General features: G+C 30.2%; 1 protein-coding gene across 3 annotated transcripts in view; it reads left to right on the top strand.

The window, feature by feature from the left end:
• Positions 1-19,343, top strand: part of LOC132948422 (uncharacterized) — a 38,422-nt gene that overhangs the window by 5,181 nt on the left and 13,898 nt on the right. For 2 of the 3 annotated variants that reach the window (XM_061018863.1, XM_061018861.1), the window contains exons 2-4: positions 1,615-1,825; positions 8,523-8,687; positions 13,689-16,225. In XM_061018863.1, coding sequence (XP_060874846.1) covers positions 1,642-1,825; positions 8,523-8,687; positions 13,689-16,225 — 2,886 coding nt within the window. In that variant the 5' untranslated portion in view covers positions 1,615-1,641. The remainder of the gene's footprint in view (positions 1-1,614; positions 1,826-8,522; positions 8,688-13,688; positions 16,226-19,343) is intronic. The other variant, XM_061018862.1, reaches the window with a different exon arrangement.

Below are 19,343 nucleotides of genomic sequence, written 5' to 3'. Positions count from 1 at the left end.
TTATACTTTTTTCACAATGTGTCGAAAATTGGTAGCAATTGAGACTAGGTAGTTTAATACCTAGTTAAATTAAAATGTGTCAATACGTGTATCGTTTGAAATATTAAATTATGATATTGGTGACGTTTATGCGTAACTATAAGCTGTACCTACTTAAATTTCATATTTTATACGATTATAAATTACGAATATTAAGATACGTAAAATGTAGACTAGTCCCCACGTTGTTCTTAAATAACTAAACGAAAAATAATTTTAAATTGTTATTAAGTGTAGATATAATTTTGTACCTCTTTTTGTACAATTATTGAATTATAATTGAAATGTATGTCTTGAATAGGCGTAGGTATAAATTGATAATTATTTTTATGATACCTATCTAATTTTAGATTACCCCTAGTAAACTGTTTATTATGCTACGGTTGTTAGTATATTATGTTGTACGTGTACACCTATTTATAGTATGTGTTTCTTTAGGTAACATACATAGTATATTTGCATAGTATCAGGGTAATATATTTATATAAATGTAGGTAGATATAATATGTAGATATAATCGTATATTATATCATAAAATAAACATTTTGCAAATTATAATGTTGTTTTATATTTTTATATCAAATTAAATCTATATTTATGTTAAATTGTACCTATCTAATATTTAATATTTTGTATAATTTGCATATTTTTACCAAAGTTGTATTAAGCATTTTAGATTCTGATCATAGCGAAGAATGTACCTATTTACAATGATGTGTATTTTTTTTCTGTCTATAATCAACATTTTGGTATTAAAAATGTTTAGATTTTCGATATTAGGTGGGACATAGACATATAATCTGATAGGAAAGTAAATCTAGTTTATATCGGGGCTTATATTTTTGAAAGGTCGAAGTAAAAAAATGATTATTTTTACGCAAAACCAATTTTTGAAAAAATCATTTTTATTTTGTTGGTGTAATTCAAAAACTAATAACCTTGGACATTTGAAATTTTCACCAAATATTTATATTAGCATTTGCCATATATGGTAAAATTTTCAAATATTTTTACTCTTTTTGTGTTATTTATAGGCATTATAACCATGTGACATTTTTCAAACGAAAATTATTTTTCAGTTAGAAATTCATAAACATTTTTCTCTTTATAGCTAACATTAGAAATTTTTATAGAAGATTCCCAATAAGTCTTTCTACCCTTATGAAAAATAATAGTTACTGGAAAGTTACGCTATTTATAGTCATGAAATATTTTCGATTTTTATTCTTTTTTTTTTTAATTAAATTTGATTATTTATACAAGTATGCTATATACACAACGTCTCCACTCAAAATCGTTTTTCGTCTGAAATGATTTATAATTGAATACAAATATAACACATCGATTACATATCGGCTTAGTTTAAATACAAATATGTTTTGTGATCATACAAATATTTAAAAAACATAACGTAAAAATTTTAAAATTTACATATTTTCATAAGTTCTTAATTCCTTATATATAATTCGCTAAACGTTACATAAAAATTACTATAATAATGTGTTAATATAATATGATATAATATGATTAGTGATTACACCATGCCTACGATTCAATAATGCAATTTATTTACAGATCGTTCGTACGCGTTAGTGTGTGGATATGGCTGAAAACATTGCGTTCAGTGACTGGTCGGAAAAGCTTGACACTGCTGGAACTAATCATTGGCTTCCTGCGTATGGGCTCCAGCAACCGTCAGTGGCGTTGGTTGGCAATAGCCACCAACAAAACGATCCCACATTCGATTCTAGCCCTCATGACACTGACTATTTCGACGACAACAATGGTAATTATAATACCCTACTACTGTATACATTTTATATAATAAAAAATATAAACATGTATATATATATTATATATACTATAAATGTATACACATATGCGTATGTATATACATAATATTATATTATATAGGTACACACACATCTATATGTGTATATTGCTATAATAGTAACTTAGACGTATAAAACCTCGTTCACTCAGTATTCAACCAAGACGACCACGCTGACTATCTATTGTATTCCATCGGCCATGCTGTCGATACAGATTAGTGTAACTAAAAATAAAATAACTATAGGTAACCACCGGTCAATCATTATTTTGATGGCATTCTAACGAGTGAGCGGAATGGAATTTTCATATCTTATAGTTTTTCATGCAAAAATAATACCAAAATAAGAAAATAACTAATAAACGGCGTTGTTCGACTAATTAAAAAATGTGATCATATCGCATTTCGTATTTATAATATATTATATAATGATTGTATTAATAAATAATATAATAGTTTAAGAATCAGTGAGTTTACGATTGATTAATTTTACTACAATTCATAATATTTGTCATATTATTATAAGACTTGAAATTATTTAACAAGAGCATGTACCTATCACGTAAAAATTGGTATATTGTACAGTGCACGCATGTAAGAGCGTCCGTCACATCCCATGTCCAATCAAAACAAGTACGTTGAACCGCGTGTAGAAACGACCACAATTGTTAACAAGACCAATTTCGTTGTTTTAGTTATTGCCTATCAACCTACGGGTACCTAATATGTTTTTATGTCTAACAACTGGAATGACATAAGTTATTTATTATTATGTAGTTAATATTTTTTTATTTGTCTTATTATGTTTAATAACCGTTCCACAACCACGCGTATGATACTCGGCGTATCATTTTTGTGTTTTTCTATTAACATTGTTAAAGTTTGTACGCACTCAATACAAGAATTCAACATGCAATATCATGCATAGTTCAGTATATATATATATATTATGTATTTATACATTTGAAACAAGTTATAAGCATTTTAAAATGTTTAAAAAATATACAATTTTAAAATGCTCATAACTTGTTTGAACATTTATGTAAATATTCAAAAACTCCCACGCAAATCACAAATAGTATTATTACCTTTACATTTATTGATATAGTCAAATCACTCTAATATTAAAAATAACAGAGTAAGATAAATTCTTCTGTATTATATCTGGGTGGGTACGAACACTTCCTCCATTAGATCAAAATTGAAAATATCACACTTTGTTTACAAACACGTTTTGTATATTAACAGGATATTCAATTTTTCTAGAAATCTTAAGAGGATGTCAGCGCACTATTTGTTTTCTCTCTGGCCCACGCGCAACATAGACAAAACGCATTTACGCAGAATCATTTTTTCTGTTTTTAATTAATATTTGAGTAAAATCACCCATTACAAAAAAAGATAGAGAATAATATTTTTGAAAGAATGAAACATCGATTTGTCTAAATATTGTCCAAAACAATTTAAACATAGTTGAAATGTACAAAATGTTTTGTTTATTTTGAAAGTCAAATAACAATAAAATATAAAATTAATAAGTCATTTCCTCAAAAATATTATTTTCTATCTTTTTTGTAATGGGGGATTTTACTCAAATATTAATTAAAAACATAGAAAAAATGACATCCATCCGCTTAATTATATTAGTTACAGTATATTTAGTCTTCTTTTTTCTTATTGATTAACCCGCGGTAATTTAGGCCATTGGGTGGTTTTTAACTGTGGGGGAGATTACTTTGGGTTTTTATAAACACGTGTATTTTAGTTCGACAGAATTTCAAATTGGGCACCTGTAGGTTTCTGCCATGCCCGGTTGGGGGATGGCGGCCTCTCTCTTCATTCTTTGTATGTAGTTTTTTTTATATAAATACGCATATTTTACGAAGTTAAAAGTTAAAACTAAGTGGTGTGATTATTTTAAATTGTAAAATGTATTAATCAACTATAGGTACATAATATAGTGTTAATATTTTAAAGTAAGATTAAAAATATCATTGCATTAAATTCGAGATATTAATGTATTCTAATTGAAACATTTTGCTTTACAAATTATTTTTATTGATTAATGATTTCTACTCGAAGTTTAATTTTCTGAGATGCCAAGGTATTTGCATAATATTATAAACTGAATCAACATAAATTATAGTAAATTGAATGTTTATTTTTTCTAATAAAACGTTTAATATTCATTATATTATGAACATTTAAAATTATATTTTACATTTTAATTTTTTCATGCAATTGCGATTTTATTTATCGTAACACTTTCTAATTTAAATTTGTACTCAAAATAGTTAATATATTTTTATATTATTACATAAAATGATATTATATATACCTATTGTAGTAAGTGCTAACAATAATATACACAATATTATGTATAATGTATAATGCATAATGTATATCTGCATTGACTGCATTATTTATACTATTTATATTATTTATATAATATGTAGGTACAGTAAAAATTAAAACCATGTTCAAAATTATACTTATGTCAATATGAATTTAAAATTAATTACACGTAGGTGTGAATAACACATCAATTACACAACATCAATATTAGAATACTACTACAAGACGACGAATTAGGCATATTTTAAAGACTTATAGGTACATAGTTTAATCTAAAAAATGTGTTTTTTTGTATTTATTATAACAATTTGGTAGTTTTTATGAAGATATTTATATTATCTCGTACCTTATGTTTGTATTACCCTTTTAGTTTATTACTTATCTACAGACATTTGTAAAAGCAGTTTTTTTTATTTATGTGCTTCAACTGCTACGGTTATTGACGTTTCTAAAGATACATTATATTACAGTTTTATACAAATTATTTTAAATATGATACATGAATGTATTAACAGTTTTATTTGTTTGTTAAAAAAATTTATTTTATTAATTGATCAACATAAATTAAAAATTTGACAAACTCAATTTTTTTGCAAAATTATTATTGTATTTAATATTTGTTTATCTTTTTGAAATACTTAATTATAAATGATTTAAGCTAATTCCTAGGTATGAATTGTTTTTATATATTATATACAAAATATATTTAAAACAGGTGTTCCTATCTTCTGGAGGAATTCCGTTTGAACTATATTCTACATAGTAATAGATGGTATGCTTATAAATGTTAATATAAACAATGTAACTGCAGATGTATGAGTAGATACATAATATTTAAATTATTTATATAAGTACCAGGTATACACATATAACTAATATAATATTGAAGTACAAATCATATAAAAGTATGTACCTATTTCAATAGTTAAATAATATTATTAATACATTTGTCATTAACCTATACAATATTGAATATATCAGTATGTGTACACTGTAGGTACTTTTAATAATGTTAATAGTTTGCGAATTTCACTATATATGGTGTAATATGGAATATGGTTTATCGTAAATTATATCGGCAAAAAAATTGCTCAAACCTCAGAAAAAAAGAGGCCAGCAACGGGGCAGAATATAACCTAGTATACCTACCGTTATTTGGCTTCACGGAAACTACTTGCGTTTTAAATCCATTCCATTTCTTGCGCTCGTCGCCACCGTTCACTCGTGCTAGTTTTTTTTTTACAACATTCTTATACACGATAACAGAAAATTATCATGCCACAACCTGCCAAAAATGAATCATCCGTGTTATACATGACAATTATTTAGACATTTCAAAACCAAAAAAGGTGGATAAGTGGATGTCGCTCTGCTGTACAGTAGGTTACAAGTGGGTCACTGTAATGGATGGTGTTAAATTTTAATTCAATGATATAATATCATTGTATAAGAAAAACGATTCTGAGAGAAAACGGTCAGTGTCAGCCTATAATATATTGATATTACCATGTATATTTGATGATATTATTGTGAATAAAGTAATTTATATATAACCTATTTACGTGGAGCCTTGTTTTAATTTTTCAATCCTTAGCCATAAAAATTAAACACACAAATTATAAATTTGATAAATGTTGTCAAAATTTGAACTTTAAATGCTTATAAAAAAAAATTGTGCCTATGTATTTTTAATATTTTTCAACTGCAATTGTAACATTATATCAGAAGCCTTGCATTGAATTTTCACGCTTTTTTACACAACAAATAAAATTTTATTAATATTTATAGATTGTCGTAGTACCTCCCGTTGGGAGGCCTCTACATACGGGATAATCTGTCATTTATTTTTATTTTATTTTATTTTATTTATTTTCATCAATTGTTCTTATTGTTCATGTATTGAAACAGATTGAATAAAAATACTTTAATAACAAAAAAAAAAATATAGGTATTTATAGAAAAAAAAACTAAAAAAATTGAAAACTGACTATGTTCGTAAACAGTTCAAAAAGAGTTAAATTATTTTCAAAATTGTATGGTGTATATAAAATGCTAATATAAACATTCAGTGAAATTTTCAAGTATTTACAGTCATTCGTTTTTTAATTACATTAAAATAAAAAATTGTTACATGAGAAATCGAGTGAATATCAAATGTTGTAAAAATATAAATTTCAGACGCTCATAAAAATGTAATTTAAGTTTCTTGTAGACATTTTTTTTTTTGAGAAAGGTAGACAAACTTATGAGTAATCTTATATTACATTTTCAAATCTTAGATTTAAAAAGAAAAATTTTTATGAATTCTCAACTCAAAATAATTTGCTAATTTTCGTGATTTTTCCGTATTTTGTCAAAATTTGAACTTTAAATGCTTATAAATATAAAACTGTGACTAAGGATTTTTAATTTTTTTCATCTACCTTTGAGACAATAACCTTCTATTAAATTTTCAAGCTTTTTTACTCAACAGATAAAATTGTATTGATATTTATAGAAAAAAAAACTAAAAAAAATGGAAATTGACAATGTTCGTAAACAGCTCAAAATAAGTCAAAATATTTGGAAAATGTTATGGTGTATAGGAAATGCAATTATAAACATTCAGTCCAAATTTCATGTCCCTACGGTCATTTGTTTTAGAGTTACACCAAAAACCAAAATCGATTTTCTCGAAAATTTTTATAATCGTAAAAATTCCCGTTTTTCCTTAATTTTTCTTTTGTTTTTCACGTCGCTTTTGAAAACTACTGGGAATTTCCAAGCACTTTTACTGTCCTAAAAGGTGATGACAGACACAAAAAAAAAAAAAAAACACACACATCATTGTAATCATGGCTTCGCTCAGAATCTAAAATAGTAACTAATAATATGTACATTTATCTTAAATATATGAAAATTGCCAATACATGTTCAGTGGAAACTAATCTAATGAACCTATATTATTCCCATCATATTATTTTGTTGTTTATATATTTATATTATTTTGAACAAGTTGGACGCTTGAATTAGAATCATGTACATTATTATGTATATTATTTATGTACAAATGTACAATGTTCATAAAGCGTGATGACCTTATGTTGAGAGTAAAACACCGTAAACGTGAGTTGTGTTTTGATTTTTAATGATGACTAAACATAATGATAGGTATAAAGTTGATTGAAAACGGCATTTTTTTTTTTTAAATAAACTGAATAGCGGTATTTTTCATTAAAACAATATTAGGTATATATTATTTTCAATTACATTTTTAAAATCCACTTATTATTTATATGTATATTTAAAATTGCATGAAATCATTTTTAAAATTATAACTATATACTATTCTTTGTGAAACGATGTATTTAATTAAACATGTAATATTAAAATATTAAAAATATAGAAAATAATTTCAGAAAATTGTTGAACATCACTAAGATTTCTCCGATATTTTCATCTGAGAGTGGGGAGTGTTGAAAATTTGGTTCCCGGGCCTAAATGTTGATGCCACTGTCTTCATTAATGGGCACTTACCGCAATTATGATTATTTTTCTCTTAATTTGCTAACAACTCATAGGTAATTAAAAATTAGAACATTATATTTATATATGAATCCAAATAGTTTTAATAGTTAGCACCTACTATTACACTTGGTTATAATATATTTTGATTTCTGGACAATCATTGCCTCGGCCTCGTATCAATCGTCACGTTTTGTTGCGCCCTTCGTACGATCTCATTTCCGTATTTCGTATAGATTCTTGTCCGAGTAAATGTACGTAAAATATGCAACACGCGTAGTTTCTATGTCATATAGGCTATAGACTATATATTATTGAAGTATAGCATGCATTGTTGATCACGTGTCTTTGTTTTCGTCTTATTAGTTATTACGGCACACAAACACGTAGGACGACGTGTATGTGCAGTATATAACGACCGACGAAATATGTTAAACGATTGGCCGACACATTGACAAAACATTATGCAACTCTATATATGCCTATATAACAAATAACTGTACGAATTGTAAATAACTTCTATGTATAATAAAGTATAAACATTGTCGCTGTGTCACTATACAGTGACTTGTAAAACCTAGAGACAACACAGTATAACAAAATAATACTGACTTGTTTAAAATGTCTTAGAAAACAACATAACTATAGTAAAGGTATTAACGATTTTTAAGTTTATTTGAATATAAAAACACAAGGAACAATAGATTCCATTTATCATCCCTTAAATTATTTGATGTCGTACTCTGATTTAGCTGTTATTGTTCCTGATAGAATTAATTTGACCGTGTTACAGAAGACGATCTTTGCGATAACGGTGACGAAGATAACTGGTCATCGTTCAACCAAAGCAGTTATGGTGGAAACATTGTAAGCAGTACATCTTATATTTTTCTAGAAACAATTCTTGAAGAAACTTCTGATGATTTGCGGACGGATTCGGAAAGAAGTAGTGAAGAAGGTATAATTTTTATATAAAAATAATTAATTAATATTAACTATAAAATCAATGATAATTAATTGATATTAATATTATATAAATCAATTCTTATAGAACATCAATATTACTTAACATTAATTGATTTACATAATTTATCTATTCAAATAATTTATTGTATTAATAATATTATAGTAAGTGAAAAATAACCATTAAGTTATTTAATACGAAAACACCAAACAAATTAGTGTTTTATGTATTATAAATATTAATTACGTGTTATAGGTAAGTTAGGTTAGGTTAGTATACTTTTATTATTTCAAAATTAATGCTTGCTAAAAGCGATAGTAGCTTGTATAGAAGATTTCAAGTTTTCTAATGATTGATTTAATTGATTTTCATTATGTCCTCGACAGTTAACTATTTAATTTTTTTAGAAGTTAAGGCGATAAAGTATTATAAAATGTTCGAACCTGCGAATAAATGAAGATACCTTTAAACATAATACCTATAGTTTCTATTATACATGATATATATATATCGTTTTAATAGTTATTTGATATGGTGTACCAAATATATTACATTGCTTCAGGGTGGCTTTGATACCTGTATATCAGTATCCGTCAAAATCGGTTAGGTTAGGTTAACCATTTCGAAGTCATTTCTGGACAAACGGATAAACAGACAGACAAGCATCCAAATGTAACTACTGCGCGTACTTCATGCAATAATTCATTACCCTGTTCTAATCATGTACGTTTATAGGCAATAATATTGAGCCACTAAAGATTTACATTTATAATAAGTAGACTCGGTGATTGGGCCTCATTGATAGACATTTAAAATGTTAATAAAATGATATTTAATATTATAATATGTAGTTACAATACCTTACACAACAGTGTACATGAAACTTTACTCGAAGCGACCGCGTACCTTATCAAAAGGTAATAAATTATCCAATATTAAATAATATAGAATTAGCAGGGGCTGCCATCAAATATGGATAAAAATAGACAAAAGCGTAATTTACAAAGAACATAAAACATCGCTTCAAATGCCATCAAGTCTTTTCATTCGTATTTAAAAAATAATTTCTATGTGTCACACCCTAATATTCATATATTTGTATGTTTTTTTAGGAGTTCGATCAGAAGTTTATATTTAAATTAGAAGCGCAAAAACATTAAAAGCCAGGAACCAAACTTTAATTAAATAAAAGAAAATATTATATTCTTATTGAAAATAAAAAATACGAAGGATGGAAAAAAACAGATTTGAATTTGTAAAATCTGTATCGTATTATGTAAAATAATAATTGTAGGAAAAAATAGTTAATAATTATTTGACTAATTTTATAAACCTTGTTTGTTTTATATTACATTTTTGAAATCTGTATGGCATTAAAAAAATAATCGTATTTTTATGAATTAGGAAACAAAAAGGTAGTTAATAAACGTTTTTTATTCTTATATTTTTGTGTTATACATTTGTGGCCCAATCTCCAGGTAGTAAAAATTAAACAAATATTTTATGCTAAGCAGGTAGATAAAATATCATATTTCCACACCAGTTATAAAATAAATAATACAATTTGAAAATGAAATCTAATTATTCCAATCATAATAACTAAATTTAGTTTTCTATAACCATGTATATCCACAAAAAATGACAGATTTTTCGTTAGCCAAAATAAAATTCCTGTGTCAATCCATCTTTAAAAAACGTATATTTTTTAACCTCTTCTTATTGCACATCTGGAGCAATGGAGGAACTAGCTACTATTCAAAATGCCGAGTTCGTAGGTCTTGTCGATTTTGAAAATTAAATGACTGGCTTTTACATAATATTAGCACAAAATTCCTGTCAGCCATCTTTAAAATGGGTATTTTTTTAAAATCTCATCTTATTAAACATCTAGAGCATTGGAAGAACCACTACTAAACATTTCAAATTTATGCGTTTTGTCGTTTTTGAGAAATAGTGATTAATATTTGGATTTTATACATTTTGATTCAATTCTTATATTCTGAGTGGAACAAGGAAAGTATTGGTCTTACAATGTTTTTTTTTTCGGTCATCAAGTTTTAGAGCAGAAAATTTGCTTCAAACTTCTACTACAAGATTGGTTTCTCTTATTAAATTAAATTTAGTAGGTAATTTTTTTTATCAAAAGTGGGTGAATTCCCAGTGTTCTTCTTAATACAAATTAAGAAACACAGCGGGAAACGAGAATGTATTTTACAAAACACTAGTTTTTGACCAAATTGATTTTTTTTTTCGGTGTACCTACGTAATTAAGAAACTGTAGGGCTTGGCATTTTCCCCAACTATTTATATTAGTATTTTTTAGAAATAATATCATTTTCCAAATATTTGGGTTCTTTATGGAGAAAAACGTCTTTTTTTTGTTATATTTATGGTAATTTTAAACTTTCCTCATTTTTTTCTACTTTAATAGGTACGTTATGCTTGCAACTTTAATTCAAGGTTCTTTGTTACAAGAAATTAAAAATATCAAAAACAGCAGATCCACAATTTGTTTAATGAGTGTTTCAAGTTCGAATTTTGACTAAATCAGATTTTCAAACCAAAAATAACTACGACATTTCCTCAAACCATTTTAGTTACAAATTATAATTAAAAAATATGAATAGTAGAAACTTGAAACATTCTAAAATTACTTATATATAATTTTCTAATCGCGATTACATTTTTAAAAATATACAGACTATTTATAATACAAACCTCTTATTCAAATCATTTATATACGATCCGTCGATGTACTGAATTTAAAAAAGTAAAATAATATATGATATAATTTATTAGATATTTACCTACAATGGTTTTGGTAAAAATTAGTTCAATTTACTACCGAAAAAAATGCTAATAATTATATAAATATAGTATAACACGAAGTGTCACAAATTATCATTAGAAACGCCGATCTGGTGGTCTTCATAGCTCATAATCGTCTTTTCATTTGTAATTATTTATCATTGAATTACAATTTAACACATCCATTAGCTACTCAATGATCAACTACAGTAGTACTTTATCCCTAGTATACAGCAGATCGAGTTCCCTCTTTAAAAAAAAATTCCAATCAATTGCCACCTATTTAAAATAATTGTGAATAATTCTTACGTACTTAAGTATATTAAAAAAAAAACATTTTATTAACACATTTCATTCTTTAAAAAATATATATTATGTTGTTATACTTTATACTATTTTCGTGCTTATCTATATTTTAGTAAACACTTATCGCATATAATTGGTTTAATATTGCTAATAAACAAACTATCTCGTTTATGGATTCCTTGTCCTCCTGATTACAAATAAATGCAGACATCAAATAAAAATAATATTCTGAATAAAGAGTTAACTGTTTATCGGTGAATAATAAATCAACTAATCATGTATTCATGTATTATAGTTACACGATTTTTATTACATAAAAATATGGTTTGAACATTTGAATTTGAACTTCATAAATATATGAATATATCGTATTCAAATCGTATAAAATATAAACAATACGATGTATCAAATATAAAATATATTGTAAGTATAGCATTTTAATAATTCGAATAAAACCAGTTTTTTCTTTAACTATCGATGTCTATTGCTTATAAAATATGTATAATATATATTATATACAAATTATATATTAGAAATTGTTTTTAATATTAATCTTGACATTGAAAAAAAAAGAGTAATAAAAGCGTTTTTATAGTATACACTTATGTGTATATATGTTTATATTACAACAAATTGTATGCACGATATGGTTAATAACCACAGGAGCTCACACCTATTTTTTTAAATTTATAAATAATGGCATGCGCTAATGTATTAACTAGTCTGAGACACAAGGTGACTCATCTTACCTCACGCCTAGAATTCCAATTGTTTTAAATTCCAGTTTTAATACTAAGTTTCCATCGTTCCTTAAAATGTTTAATCAGGCAACCCAAATAGCACAGATACGTTTATACAGACATATTTTAATATATAAAAGGAGTTTATAATAAGTATAACAATGATAAATGAGTATAAATATTAATAATAACATTTTTCAAATTATAAATTAGGATTCAAATTGTTCTAATAATTAGTGTCAAATAATTATTATAGACATTAAAAAAAACTGAAGAAGTCGCTCTGCTTTATAGTAGATTTCAAGTAAATCTACGTCATCATTAAAAGTATGTTACTGTAATGGTTGTGTTAAATTTGAATTCAATGATAAATCATTACACACTAAAAACCATTCTACTCAGCATCTAGTATTAAAGATATATTTTGTAGTTAATTTATTTTATTACTAGTGAATCGGTTAGTTGGACTAATTTTTGCTGACACTTCTGCAGATATATTATAATTATTATAATATCATATTATTTTTATTAACTTTTAAAGTCAAATAGTCAATACCGACATACTGTAGAATTTAATTACAACAAAATAACTAAAATCGTCAAAGGAAAAATCGTGATTTTTAATTTTAATATCCAACCTATAACAATTTTAAATGTCTAAATTTTATAAAAATATCTAACATATTTCATGTCAAGAAAATGCTGTTATAAATATTTGGTAAATATGCACCCCGTGTTAAGTATAGTTATTCGTACCTATACTTTTTGGTTTTCCCGATAATTTTGAAAAGTATCAGGAATTTTTACTCTTGACCCCTAAAATATAGGTATAGGTACTATAGCCATTTGCTGTAGGTATTTATTATTTAATTTTATGTTTTTATAAGGCTAAGTCGTGGAACCTACCACTATATAATAATAAATTGTGATATCATATATTTTCAGCAATATATATTATACTTCCATATTACAATGATATAGGATCGTTATTGACATAATTTTGGAACATGCTGTTAAATTACTATAGCAAATTGTCAATGTCTTAATTATGGATACTTGTTATAACATTTTTAACTAATTTTGTTCCCTCCATCGTGGGGATGTGACTTTGTACTTCTAAAGCTTCACTGACCTTTTACAGATTTTATAAAAGAAGAAAACTGGTCTGTGATAAACCGTGGTGATCCGTTTAACTTGTTCAACTCAAGCAACAATAACAAACAGGCGACCATCAGGATGTATGACAATAACGATCCTGGCGTGCACGACGACGACGACCACGACACGGTATTGTTCTACAGGGACAACCTACAGGATCACCATTTGTGGACGACTGGTGCCGGCGGGGGACCGCTGACCAACGGTTACGGGGGTGGTAGCCTGTTGCAGTTCGAGAGCTTGGAGAAACAATGCGAACAGACCGTGTTCCGGACAACAGCCACCGCGACGCCGTTCATGACCAACAGCGCAGAGTCTCTGAGCGCCGGCCAACGTCCGGCGGGCTTGCCGCGCCGGAACAACTGGAAACAACCCGCGACGGATGACGACTGTGGCACCACCATGGACGACGACGAAGCCGTGTTGTGCAGCACGCCGTTCTCGAGTTACGCGGGTGACGGGTCCAGCGTCAAGTCACTGAGCAAGAGCATGGAGAGCGTGCACTCGACAGCGAGCCGGAAACGATCCAACAACAACTGCATAGACGGCGTGAACGATGTGTCGCAGAGTCTGGATGAGTTGCGTCTGTGCGGCAGAGTCGACGGGCAACAAGACTCGGCGGCGGCGGCGGCCGTCGGGGCAACATGCGCTGTGGCGCAACCGGCCACCGGTATGTACAAAACGGTCGACTGTCTCATCGACCCCGCGTATTGCGAGAAAATGGACGACGACGACGAAGACGAAACGGACGGTAAAAAAACGGAAGACGTCATACAGGGGGTAGGATGTAAGCAGCAACAGCAGCAACGATCGTCCGAGAACCTGAGCGAAGATAGTGGTTTCGGAGATCAGGTGCCCCGCGGTCCTGCCACACAACAAACGTACAAACCCATCGCCGAGGACGAGAACTATTTTGAGATGTCAACGAAGAGCATCGCGACGATCGCCGCCGCCGTCGTTTCTGCCACGGCCGCGCAGTGCTCTGTCTCCGCCAAAGGGAAGGGGACGGACGACGGCGACGACGACGACGACGACGAGATGAAATCTAAATTTAGCGCAGCCTGGCACAGCTATCCCGATCTGGGCGAACGGCCGTCAGTGACCGCGGAATCTCCTACGACCGACGACGACAACCGCCGGCATCACCACCTCCACCATCATCACCACCGCGACGGTACCGCGATGGCGTCCCGTTTGCCAATGTCAAGCACGCCCAACCTGTGCGCCGACGGTTTGCTGGCGCACGCCGACGGTGACTATTTGCGCTCCAAAAAGCTGCTAGATTCCACTGTATCGTTGGACAGATCGCACTCGCTAAAGCGCATACACTACGAGAGCGAGTCAGCTCTGAGTGCGGCCTCTTCGCGTGGTAGCAATCTACTGATAACCACCAGTTTCGTGAACCTGGCCACCGCGCCGACGCCTAACAAGGGCGTGCACTTTTGTCCGGTCGTGTCCGAAGTGAACTGGCGTGAGAGCTTCAGCAGCAGCAGCTGCACTGACGTCGGTGGCGGCGAAGACGAGAACGGGTCGGATGAACCCCCGGAAACGGAAGACGACGAAGACTATGACCGGATTAGTGACGAAGCCGACGAAAACATTGACACGATGGTAATGAAACTGTTGACCGGTTTGCCATCGGAAACCAGGCGTCCGAGTGTGGCGGAAAAACAACAGCTGCGCGAACGGCTGGACTTCATCACGGGCGGCTCCCCACCAATGTCGCATAGGATAGTTGCCGCGCCCACTAAAAATAACACCGCGGCCACCGGTTCCAACAGTCACAGTCGCAGTGTTCAACCGCGACCGATCGAAGTCGATGCGCCCGCGGTGGTCGCCATGTCAGCTAAACCGAAAACGATCGGCGACAAGCTCGGTGGATTTTTCCAGCGGTTCTCGTTGCGCAGACTTAGCGGCCGGCGAAACAAGGACAAGAAGAAACAAAAAGTGGAAGAATGCAACGCAGCGGTGACGGCACAGCCGAGTAATAATAATTGTAGGCCTGACACACCACCACCCCCGCCACCCGTCTCGGGACGACCGTCTACTGCCGCCGCCGTATCCGATAGGGGTAAAAAACCGCCGTTACCCCCGCAACCCCCGTCAGCAGATGGGTACACAACGCGCCGGCGCCTCATGTACGATGAAAATCGCGGTAGCCGACTGCCGCCACCACCGGCACTGCCGACGGCCGGCAGTCGCGCGTCTCTGCAATCGCGGTCGCCCGCCGCCGCCGTTGCCATGTCCCGTCCGGATCACCGGGCCGGTCTGCTCGAGACCGATTTGGACTCGAACGTGACCAGGACATCTTCGTCATCGCTCATGATGGGCGGCGGTGGTTGCAGCCCTAACAAAAAGGCTCGTAGTCTGCTCGACCTGGGCGCTTCGTCGGCAAAATTGTCTCTGGCCCCCAACGACTCGAACAGATCGTCCGCCGACGGGTCTCCATCAAACGCAACCGATTACAGGGCTAAGTCCATGGAATTTCTATTGGACAAGGAAAATCAAGCTGCTGTTCAGGTAAACATTTTATTATAGTAATTTTATAAATAACGTGTAGTTAAAGATACAGTATAGATGTTCGCGGTTCCCCAACACACACCTAATATTTTATGACAGCGAGCATATAGATGATAATATATGATATATGTAGATTACAATGAAATTATAATAGATTGATAATTGACATTAATCTAATGTCTAGCAAACAAAAAAACGATGGTTTAAATAGAAACGGTTTATATAGGTCAGCAGGAATAATTTGGGTGGTAGCGAATTTTGTGGGTCATTCGACACACGTGGGGGGAGGGGCCGTTTGTCAGAGTGCAATCAATACACTCAGCGCAGCATCGTGGCTCGGTACAAACGGTTACCAGTAATTCTTTAATCTTAGTTTTCTAAAGTCAAAATCTTAAATAACAATTGAAATATTCACTCCAATAAAAATATGTTATTACTTAATGATAAGTACTAATTGCATATAGTATTATAGTCTATTACTCTATTATACATATATTTGGTACTTAGTGGCACAAATAGTAAACATCCTCCGATACTTGGCATTATTTTTATAACTTTGAAGTATATTATCAGTCACCATTTAAGAGAAAGTTATTAGAAATTAATTAAGTCTGTATAAACATAGGGATTGTTAATAGTTAATACTTTGGCAAGCTCATCGTGATATATAATATTGTTTCTATTAAATAAATAATATTTATTTTTAAAAAAAAATTAAGACATTTTTAAAATCAACTGTCGTATTTTTATTAAATTTCTTGTGTCAAATTTTTCTCAAATTACAATTAAGAAAATACGTCTAGTGATTTTACGTTGTTGTTGTGTATCGTACTATCGTCGAACCCTTTTCTACATAATGCGTGTGACAATAATTTTTCTAAAACGCGTGTTCAAAGTCTTTCCCATTCAATGATTTTACAATAATATGATACTATGTTTATTAAAAAGAGTAATAAACACTGGGAAATATACTTTAACGGTTTTCGATAAATCATAAAAGCGTGATAATAATTATTAATTAAATTAGCACAAAGAATATAGTAGATTCCTGGCTTCGAATACTAAACTATAGATGAACAACTTGGTCAATGGTCAATTGATAAATTGTTTACGTCTTTATTTAACTCTGAACAATTGTTCATCAAATTTTGCATTATTTATATACTTATATCGTTTATATTATAGGTTGCCTTAGATACTATAGTCCTATATGGCTATATTAGTGGTAGAAACATCAAACACATACTAATTAGATTTTAAAATATGTCATGAATCATGAGCGTATTTTAGTTAGGTATACACAATTGTACCTTATGATATCTAAATAATACGTCTTATAACTGATTTTATAATTTTTTTTTTTATTTAATTATCAGGATTTTTTCAATGGTTGTTTATTGATATTATATTATAATATACAAAAAACTCTATTTATATGTATATTTAAATGTGTTGCACTACAACATAATATTTACATTTTTCTGAATCTGTTATAACATGGACATTTACACTGATTGAATAATGGTCAAATTCAAATATTACGATATAAATGTTTAGAACTACTGGAAAATGTACTCGGATTTTAACTCAATATTAAGGCTATACGTAATAGGTATACGTATTAATTATGTTTGTTTCAATATAATATTATTTATTTATCTAGTGTTGAATCCAAAGCTAGCATTACATTCATAAGACGTTTTATTCATATAAACTAATTATGCATATCAGTTCTGGCATATGTAACTTTTTGTATATTTATTTGCATTGGCGCATTGCAATGAAAACGTGTATACACTAGAACAGTGAAAAACATCTGTATATGGTTTTTTAATTTTTATAATATTACGACATTATGTATAGTGTACTATGTACAAAAATGCATAAAATGATTTACTTTTTCATACTCAAATTAAATTTAAAAATATATTTGGTTACTTATTACTGCGTGATTATAACTCTAAAATAGTAAAAGTATATTTTGTAAATTATTGTGAAAATGCTATGATGCTTACATGCCTTACACTAATCGTAATACGTATATTGTAATAATACATATGATACATTGCACAAGTAGAATATTTATTGTTACTTAATTTATTAACTCATTCAACTGAATATATTTTAAAAAGCAGTGCCAATAAAAACTATGATGATACATAAAAATCTATATATTCATATGAGTTTATTTTATATTATCTTTATCTACATATTGATTTGTATTTATTTTGATTTTCATATAAGAAAAATATTGTTTCATGTATTAATAATTTAAATTTTATTGGAGAAAAGATCCATAGATAATTTTTCCTTTACAAATAAAATGAGAAATACACCTATTTCACATTGTCAGTCGATTATAATTTATACTTAGTACCGCCTCCGCTCCTTAAACGCCTACTACCTACTGTCCTACTCTCAAATACCAAACTGCAGTACCCATAGGTGCGCGTATTTTTGTTGGCTATTACCATAATAAAATTACGGTAAAATGCATGCTATATACATGTATATGCATTTTAAGTTGTGCTATAGACTATAATAATAATTATTATAAAACTAATACAGTTTTTAAATTACAGCTGAAAAAGATTTGTTTTATAATTTTAGAATAAAGTTATACAATTGAAACTAAAAATTACAAAACCGTGACATATAATGTTAATATTATTTTTTAAAAATTAGAGACTTGAGAATAAAGTGAAATTGTTACGTCATTTTCAATGGGCTGGTTTTCATTTTTGACAGAGTAAATTTAAAATAATCTATAGGTTTTTATCTCCGGATAAGTCCAGACTCAAGATTCCAAGTAAATGTTTACTTTTACTTAACTTTTATGTGGGGAATCCATTGATGTTTTTCAACGTTTTACTTAAGCATAATGTCCATAGAACCTCACATAGAATATCCATTCACATGTAGGCCAATCAATAATTCATAAAGTCCACCTACTGCATATTCCCCTTCTTATATTGTCAACATGCCAACATGCATTGTGTACATTATTATAATATAGTACATTTTTGTTTTTTTAGTTTCTGTTATACTGACTCCGTTTAAGTATCCTAACCGTTTATTTTTAATGTCCAGGAAAAAATGGTTTCTATAGGACTTGTTG

This window comes from Metopolophium dirhodum, chromosome 7, assembly GCF_019925205.1.
Source record: "Metopolophium dirhodum isolate CAU chromosome 7, ASM1992520v1, whole genome shotgun sequence".
Lineage (NCBI taxonomy): Eukaryota > Metazoa > Arthropoda > Insecta > Hemiptera > Aphididae > Metopolophium > Metopolophium dirhodum.
This window is presented reverse-complemented; position numbering and strand designations above follow the sequence as displayed.